Here is a 9683-nt window from a genome sequence, read left to right on the forward strand (position 1 = left end):
CCATGGAGCAACGAAGCGGGTGCGCCACAACTACTGAGCCTGTGCTCTAGAGCCCGCGAGCCACAACTACTGAGCCCATGTGCCACAACTACTGAAGTCCGTGCGCCTAGAGCCTGTGCTCAGCAACAAGAGAAGCCACCACAATGAGAAGCCCGCGCACCGCAATGAAGAGTAGCTACTGCTTGCTGCAACTAGAGAAAGCCCGTGCGCAGTAACAAAGACTCAATGCAGCCAAAAGTAAATTAATTAATTAAAAAAAAAATAGGGGTGAGGAGGGACTTCCCTGGTGGTGCAGTGGTTAAGAATCCGCCTGCCAATGCAGGGGACGTAGGTTTGAGCCCTGGTCCGGGAAGATCCCACATGCCATGGAGCAACTAAGCAGGTGTGCCACAACTACTGAGCCTACGCTCTAGAACCTGCGAGCCACAACTACTGAAGCCCACGCGCCTAGAACCTGGGCTCTGCAACAAGAGAAGCCACCGCAATGAGAAGCCCGCGCACGACAAAGAAGAGTAGCCCCCCGCTTGCTGCAACTAGAGAAAGCCTGTGCGCAACCAGACCCAACACAGCCAAAAAATAAATAAATAAAATTTTTTTTAAAGAAAGAAACTTATTAAAAAAAAATAGGGGACATAAATGGGACTTCCCTGGCGGCCCAGTGGTTAAGACTCCACACTTCCACTGTAAGTGGTGCTGTTTCCATCCCTGGTTGGGGAACTAAGATCCCACATGCTGAGCAGTGCGGCTAAACATTTTTTAAAAAAATAAAGATAAAAATAGGGGACAAGGGGCTTCCTTGGTGGTGCAGTGATTGAGAGTCCGCCTGCTGATGCAGGGACACGGGTTCATGCCCCGGTCCGGGAAGATCCCACATGCCGCGGAGCGGCTGGGCCCGTGAGCCATGGCCGCTGAGCCTGCACGTCCGGAGCCTGTGCTCCACAACGGGAGAGGCCACAACAGTGAGAGGCCCGCGTACCGCAAAAAAAAAAAAAAAAAAAAAGGGGACAGGGACTTCCCTGGTGGCGCAGTGGTTAAGAATCCGCCTGCCAATGCAGGGGACACGGGTTCGATCCCTGGTCTGGGAAGATCCCACATGCCTCGGAGCAACTAAGCCCATGTGCCACAACTACTGAGACTGCGCTCTAGAGCCCACGAGCCACAACTACTGAAGCCCGCACACCTAGAGTCCATGCTCTGCAACAAGAAGCCACCGCAATGAGAAGCTTGCGCACCACAATGAAGAGTAGCCCCCACTTGCCGCAACTAGAGAAAGCCTGTGTGCAGCAACAAAGACCCAACGCAGCCAAAAATAAATTTAAAAAAAAATAGGGGACAGGAAGGCAAAGGAGATGAGAAGGCACAGCCAGAGAGGTGAGAGAGAAGCCAGGGGTGGTGGAATCCCAAAGCCACTTTGCCCAGATTGAGAACTTAAGGTCCAGGGATCGTGGAGTCCCACCTTCCGCCCAGGCTCCACCAATAACTGCTATGTCCCTTCCTAGCATTGGACAGTCACAGAGGCCCTGAGGACCACTGAGGGAGACCTTCAATAGCTGCTTTCTGATCCCAGCCCCACCAGCCCTCACTGGCCAAGCCACACACCTAATCTAGCAGCCTCCACGGTCTCATCTGTGAAATGGGTACATTTCAGCCACTGCACCAGGCTATGGGAAAGTGCTGAGGTCAAGATGACCCTAGCTAGAAGTTATTGTGTCCTCTACACCATGATTAGCATGGCCTCCTTGCTCCTGCATCATTCATTCATTCATTCATTCAACAAATATATATTGAGTACACAAACACTGTTCTGGGTACTGAGGATACAGCTGTGAACAAAACAGACACGGTTCCTCTGTCCTCAAGGTGCTGATATTAAAGTAAGACTTGGACTTCCCTGGCGGTCCAGTGGTTAAGACTCGCGCTTCCACTGCAGGGGCACAGGTTTGATCCCTGGTCGGGGAATTAAGATCCCTCATGCCATGCAGCGCAGCCAAAAAAAAAAAAAAAGGAGAGTAAGACAGAGAATAACACACCAATGACTAATCTAATTTCAGGAAGCAGTAAGAATTCTAAAGCAGGGAAAGAGGACAGAAATGGTCGCGGGGAGATGCCTTATCTCTGGAGTAGGCAGGGAAGGCTTCCCTGAGGAGGTGACATGTGAGCCGAGACTGTGTGGGGAAGTGTGAGTCTGGCCAAGAGTTTTGGCAAAAGCATTCCAGACAGCAGGAATAGCAAGTGCAAGGGTCCTGAGGCAGGACCAGGTTTGGCATTTTAAGAATCAGCTCCGTTTTTGTGGCTGGAGTGAAGGGAGGGAGAGAGAATGGGATCCATGACCCCTGATCACCCATCCCTGGCACTGCTTGCTTCTCCTCCATTGTGATCCATACTGTGTGCCATGCTATTCATTTTTTATATTTATCTTGCCTGTTTTCTCTCTCTCCAACTGTTAGCTTTATAAAGATGGGGACTTCTTTCCTTCTGGGCTCCCTGTTCCCTGCTCTGCTTCCAGAGCCTAGAACAGTCCCAGACGCTCAATGTGAGATTGTGAATGAATGAATGAATGAACAGGCATCATTCCCATTGGAAGGGCCAGATGGGAAGGCAATTAGAGGCTCCGTCCACTTCAAGAGGCCCCTTTAGGAGGTCAGAGCTGAGAGATGTGGGCTCAGAGCCTCCCTCCATTACTGAGATTCTAATTAACTCCGGGGCCGAGAGGGTCGCCCTGCTCAGAGGAATTATAGATAAGTTTCCATCCAAGTGTTTGAGCAGCGGCTCTAACGGGGCGGACAGCGGCTCTTCCTCTCCCCGGACCAGCCAGCTGGCCACGGAGGCAGGCGCCGAACGAGGTCATTTGCATAGGCAGGTAATTGGTTTTGCAAATAAATCTGGTTCTTGAAATTTGTAGATTAGCAATAATATGTCTCCAGATGAGAGAGAAAGGTCATGGATGAATAAAACAACAATTAAACTTTCAGGAGATTATTAAACTAAACAGAAACCTGGCACGGGGCAGCCAAGGGAATAGGGAGCGAGGCGGGGAAGGTGGAAGGGGTCTGGGGTGGGCGACCTGCAGCCCGGGGCGGCTAACTGATGCCCTCGACTTCCTGCCTCGTGGGAGCACATTCTGTATGTCAGGCTCTGGGCACAATGGGATATAGCCAGGATAGTTATCAGGATCCCATGTCCCAGTAGAGAAAACTGAGGTCCAAGGCTGCGCAAGGCAGGATTCAATCCCAAGACCAGCTTTGCACTGTCCCAGGTGGCAGTGAGCCTCATCTCACAGTGGAAAGGAAGAGAGAGGGTGGACCCCTCCTCTGCTGCCTCTTGGCTGTGTAACGAGGACCATCCCTTCCCCCGACCTGTGCCTCAGTCTTTCCACACCTCTAAATTTGGGGCTGAGAGAATTTTATGTGTGATTTTTAATTTGCAAATATTTTTGTACTTGTGTGGGCAATTAAACGTGGCACAGCTGCTAATGGACCGGGCACTGTGCCTGGAATGATGGGGGTGCCCCTCTGGTCATCCTGGGCTCCTGGCTGCAAGCAACGAAAATGTGCTGCAGGAAACATAAGCAGAACTGAAATTTATAGATAACTCTCCGGGTGGAAGGGAAAGTTGGAGAAAGAGGGTCAGTCAGATAGAGAGGAAACGGAAACTCGGCAGGTGACACAACCATATTTTGCCACCCACTAGCTTGTGACCTTGGGTGAATCACCTTTCCTCCTTGAGACCTCAGTTTCCAGAGCTCTAAAAGAGGGAATCATTGTGCCTGCTTTATTTATTCAATGTAGTCATTCAAAATATTTCCTGAGCCCTGAATGAGCACCAGGCACTGTCCTAGGCACCAGGAATGCAGCTGCAAGCAAAACAGGCAGAAATCTCTGCCCTGGTTGAGCTCAAAGCCTAATGAGGGAGACAGGCAACGAGCAAATAAATCAGTAAAGTCTATAGGGCTTTACAGAGTGCTAAGTGCTAGAAAGGAAATTAGGGCAGGGAAGGTATTGGGAAGGAACAACAATTGAGGAGGGAGGGCAGGTTGCAATTTTAAACAAGGTGTTCAAGGAAAGCCTCTGAGAAGGTGAGATTTAAGCAGAAATCTGAATGGGGGGGAGGGAGGGAGAGACCTGGGGGAAGAGCATTCCAAGCAGAGGGAACGGCACGTGCAAAGGCCCTGGGGCAGGACTGTGCCTGGCGTGTTGGAGGAACAGCGATATCTGTGTGTCTGGAGCACAGTAAGTGAGGGGGACAGAGGGAGGAGGCGAGGGCAGGGAGAGAAAGGGGGCGGGTCCCGAAGGTCTCCTTGTCCAAAGGGCATCTCCCTGCTAGGGTTGCCTCAACAGTGACAAATGTTCACTCCTTCTTCCCAACCCATTTGGTGGAAGAGGTTATGGGCTGGTCCCCAAATTTCATGCTCTATTTTCTCCTTTAGAAATAGAACCTAGGGCTTCCCTGGTGGCACAGTGGTTGAGAATCTGCCTGCTAATGCAGGGGACACAGGTCCGAGCCCTGGTCTGGGAGGATCCCACATGCCACGGAGCAACTAGGCCCGTGAGCCACAACTACTGAGCCTGCGCATCTGGAGCCTGCGCTCCACAACAAGAGAGGCCGCGATAGTGAGAGGCCCGCGCACCGTGATGAAGAGCGGCCCCCCGCTTGCCACAACTAGAGAAAGCCCTCGCACAGAAACAAAGACCCAACACAGCAAAAATAAATTAATTAATTAATAAACTCCTACCCCCAAAATAAAAAAAAAATTAAAAAAAAAGAAATAGAACCTGCCCAGGTAAAGACTACATTTCCCAGCTGCCCTTGAAGCTCAATGTGACCATCTGATTATGTGATGGACAATAGGATGTGAGCATAAATGATGCATGTAACTTCCAGGTTGTAACCTCAGAAGACAAGGATAGGCCCTCCTCTACCCCTTCTCCCCTTCCCCCTCTGCCCTCATCTGGAAGGTGGCTGTGATGGCAGGGGCTAGAGCAGCCATTATGTTCCAAAAGATGGAAGTTTGGCTGAGGAGGTAGAACACCAATAGAAGCCTGGATCCCTAGTGATTGTGGAGCCACCACTGCAACCTGGGCTGATGCCCAGACTGTGCAGACAGGCATCATTTAAGCCATGGCTTCCTCTTTTAAGTCATAGTCATGGTTCCATAGGTCTCAAATAATCGCAAGTTTTGAGCACTGTCACTACCCACATTGCATTCCCCAGACTTCCTCTCTTCTCTGCTAACACTCCTCTGCTGCAAATTGCCCTTCACTCCCCCTCCTCCTCCCGATTTCCCTCTGACTCTGCTCTTGGCCTCACTGCTCTTGCTACAACCAAGCTGTGCCATAACAAATGAGCCACCTTGTGGCCAGCCTGAAAACTGTCTTTCTTGGCTCTGGAAATCCTGCCCATCTGAGGCTGCCCACTGGCTCTCCAATAGACTTAGTTTTATTCCAAGATATTTTCATGGATGTCTTATCTTCCCCCACATCCTCCTCCCCTTCTATCTCCCTCTCTCTTCCAAATTATGGCAACGCCACCAGAGCTTTTGACCTCTAAGTCCCATGTGTATGGCAATTTTGTAAGGCAAAAGGAGACCAGGGGCTTCCCTGGTGGCTCAGTAGTTGGGAGTCCGCCTGCCGATGCAGGGGACATGGGTTCGTGCCCTGGTCCGGGAAGATCCCACATGCCGCGGAGTGGCTGGGCCCATGAGCCATGGCCGCTGAGCCTGTGCGTCCGGAGCCTGTGCTCTGCAGCGGAAGACGCCACAGCAGTGAGAGGCCCTCGTACCGCAAAAAAAAAAAAGAAAGAAAGAAAAAGGAGACCAGAGAGTGTGAGTGACCTGGCTGGGTCACACAGCCTGGATATGTTTCCAAAGGAAACAGAAGAATGAGAGAGGATGGACCACTGACCTTCTGGCCTGGGAAGAGAGGACAGTGGGAACCCACTGAGTTGTTCACCCAGGAAACGCCTCTATCAGAGCTGGCTAATCTCATTCCCCCATTTATTCCACAAACACTTACCGGGCAACTGCTGCGTGCCAGGTCCTATTTCAGATACCGAGACCAAAACACGCTCATCCTCTCCCTCTCAGCACTCACAGGTTAGTGTCAGAGCTGTGATGGAGGAGCTCAGAAGAGGCCCCTGAGCTGGGCTGGAGCCTCAGGCTTCCTGGAGGAGGTGACGTGTAAGCTGAGATCTGAAAGATGAACAGGGGAAGGCAGGGTGACCCACATGAAGGAAACAGCAGAAACAAAGGCTCAGAGTCGGGGTGTGCTGGGTTTGAGTCCCTTGGGAGCATCCAGAGCAGGGGGAGATAAAGTCAGGGAGGCAATGGGGGTGAAAGGCTGGGGACTCCAGGCCAAGGGCAATGGGGAGCCAAGGAAGGATTTAGAGCAGGGGAGGAGTGAAATCAGATTTGCCTTTGACGAAGGTCCCAGGGAGGAGGGCCAGGAGGGGCCAAGCCCGGTGGCCGGTCCAGGCCGGAGGGGATGCAGGACCGGCCGCCCCTCCCCCACCACATCCCCCAGCAGCCTCTCTACGCCCGGACTCGAGCAGGAAGGAGAGCCGGGAGCGGGTACCTGGCAGCCAAAAGCCCAGCGGCTAATGAACCCGGTGCTGCGCGGGCTATTTTTAGCAGCCGCTCCTCTGGACGCCTAATCGCTCTGGCCGGCTCCAGCCTGGCTGCCATGGAAACGCACAGCGCCGCAGCGGGGAGCTCGGTCCCAGATCCCGGACTGCGCTGCCCGCCCCCAGCCGCGGCCCAGGACGCTGGCGCTGCCACCGCCGGGAGGGGCCCTGCCTGCCCTCCCGCACTGCCGCTGTGTGACCCGGGGACACCTCTGCCCGTCCCTGGGCCTTAGAGGGTGAGGGGGTCAGCGCGGGCTCTGGAAGCTGAGCCCCAGGTTCAAATCCCCGCTGAGCCAGCGGTGCGAGGCGCGACCTCAGGCTTATCTTGCAACCTTGGCTTCTCATGTTTAAAACGGGTCCCCCCTCATATGACTGCGGGGACTGGGATGCCTGGAGCTTGAAGCTCAGCGCCTGGCCCCAGTGCCTTCAGCAACGCATTGAGCACCTACTGTATGCCAGGCATTGCCCTAAGCTTTCCATGCATTCATTTTATGTATTTAATCCAGAGGCATTTTGTAGATTGCCTTTTTTTTTTTTTTTTTTTTGCGGTACGCGGGCCTCTCACTGTTGTGGCCTCTCGCGTTGCGGAGCACAGGTTCCGGACACGCAGGCTCAGCGGCCATGGCTCACGGGCCCAGCCGCTCCGTGGCACGTGGGATCCTCCCGGACCGGGGCACGAACCCGCGTCCCCTGCATCAGCAGGCGATCTGTCAACCACTGCGCCACCAGGGAAGCCCCTAGATTGCCTTTTGCAGATGGGGCCAGTTACTACAGAGAGGTTAAGTGGTCTGCCTAAGGTTACACAGCATGCACATGGTGGAGCCAGGATTTGAATCCAGGCCAGTTGGCTCTGGAATTCCAGTGCTGAACCCCTCGTCGAAATGCACATATATTTAAACTGGAATGTGGAGGGGGTCGTGCTTATCCCCCAAGGAAGGCTTCATGAATGGTGGCTTCTCAAGCAGTGGGGGGACCTGGTTTCACCACCAACCTTGCTGGATGGGAAGCCAGGGGTGAGAGGCTTCACTCTCCCAGGGGACAAATGGGGACACTGTGGCACAGGCGGGGGCAGCAGGTGGTCGGATGCTGAGCCCTGGAGCCCAGGTGTCTCCCACCCACCGGGAAGAGATTTTTTTGGAGGATTGTGGGCATGTGGCCCAGGGCAGCCTGCCAGCGACTGACACCCAAAGCTATTTCGGGCCATGTAGCTCAGACAAGTTGTTGGGGATTGGCTGGGTGTCAGGAAGGAGGTGTCCAAGCTGGGGAGGGGAGAACAAAGCCCCGACCTGGGCCAGGACAGGGGGATGAAGTGGGGGAGCGGGAGAGTGGACAAGGGCATGCCGCCTGGCCTCTCCATGCTTCAGTGTCCCCATCTGTAAAATAGGCATTGACCATCACAATCCCCACCTCCTAGGGGCTGTCAGGATGATCAGATCATACAGTGCAGGGCCCCATCCATCTGTATTTAATATTTGGACGTCTTCTTCCATGTGGATTATTTTTTACATTGGTTTGGATTCTTTTTTTTTTTTTTAAGATTTATTATTTATTTTATTTTATTTTTGGCTGCATCGGGTCTTAGTTGCAGTACGCGGGACCTTCGTTGAGGCATGTGGGGTCTTTTGTTGTGGCGCATGGGCTTCTCTCTAGTTGTGGCTTTTCTCTTCTCTAGTTGTGGTGCACAGGCTCCAGGGCACGTGGGCTCTGTAGTTGTGGCACATGGGCCTAGTTGCTCCACAGCATGTGGGATCTTAGTTCCCTGACCAGGGATCGAACCCACGTCCCCTGCATTGTAAGGCGGATTCTTTACCACTGGACCACAGGGAAGTCCCAGTTTGGATTCTTTAAAATGTGACAACCTTAGAAATGCATTCAAATATACAGTAGGTGCAGGCAAATACTATTTGACTCCACTTATACAAGGTACGTAGAATAGTCAAATTCACAGTCAGAAAGTACATTGGTAGGACTTCCCTGGTGGCGCAGTGGTTAAGAATCTGCCTGCCAATGCAGGGTACATGGGTTCGAGCCCTGGTCCGGGAAGATCCCACATGCCGCGGAACAACTAAACCCACGCGCTACAACTACTGAGACTGCACTCTAGAGCCCGTGGGCCACAACTACTGAAGCCCAAGTGCCTAGAGCCTGTGCACCACAACGAAGAGTAGCCCCCGCTCTCCGCAACTAGAGAAAGCCCGCACGCAGCAAGGAAGACCCAACACAGCCAAAAATAAAAATAAATTAATTAGTTTTTTTTAAAAAAAGAAAATACATTGGTGGGTGTGGGGGGGAGGAGAATGGGAACAGTGTTTAACGGGGACAGAGTTTCAGTTTAGAAAAGTGAAAAACTCGGGAGGTGGAGGATGGTGAGAGTTGCACAACAATGTGAATGTACTTAGTGCCCCTGAGCTGTGCGGTTAAATAGGGTTAAAATAGTATGTTTTATATTATGTGATTTCTACCACAATAAAAAACATTTTTAAAATATGACTTAAAATGGTATTTACCTCTTTGGCTGCATCTGTGGGCGCCTCCTCAGGTTTTGCATCGGAGGCGAGCGAGGCGTTAATCTCCGTCCGGTGACAATCGTGCAAGTTGCTCAGAACTGTTCCGGGCATATGGTAAGCACCCAAGGACACTGGCAAAGAATGTGGCTAACGTTTACGGAGGGCCGAATGCTACAAACAGTGCGGAATGTCACATGATCTCAGTGTGGGTTATTACCTATCGTTAGGTACCAGCCGGCTCTGTCCTGGGACCTTAGGCTTTGGTGGGTCCACCTGCAAGGTGATGTAACAGCCTGTATCAACCCAGATAGTAGTATCAATCCTGATCCGTGGGACTGAAGGAGGAGGGAGGGAAGGAACCATCCTGATGCTTGCTCACAGCTGCCCTGAGCTGGAATCCCCATTCTTCCCACCGCCCTGCCAGGCCCTGTGCCCGCCTTTCTGCCATGAGCGCCGCCTCCGTCCTCCTCCAAGCATGCACCCTAGCAGGAGGTTCAGGAGGGCTGGCTCAGCTGCCTAGAGCTGGGGCCAACAGCGGGTCATAAGCCCCCGTCCCCC

General features: G+C 52.7%; 1 protein-coding gene across 1 annotated transcript in view; it reads right to left on the reverse strand.

Annotated features, from left to right (window-relative positions):
• The window catches only part of ZNRF4 (zinc and ring finger 4), a 65895-nt gene extending 56659 nt beyond the window's left edge, over positions 1-9236 (reverse strand). Inside the window, 1 exon segment of the mRNA XM_032625456.1 lies at positions 9126-9236. Within this exon segment, the coding sequence (XP_032481347.1) occupies positions 9126-9236 (111 nt within the window).
• Positions 9237-9683: the final 447 nt, after the last annotated feature.

This window comes from Phocoena sinus, chromosome 3 (genome assembly GCF_008692025.1).
Source record: "Phocoena sinus isolate mPhoSin1 chromosome 3, mPhoSin1.pri, whole genome shotgun sequence".
In the NCBI taxonomy this organism is placed as follows: domain Eukaryota; kingdom Metazoa; phylum Chordata; class Mammalia; order Artiodactyla; family Phocoenidae; genus Phocoena; species Phocoena sinus.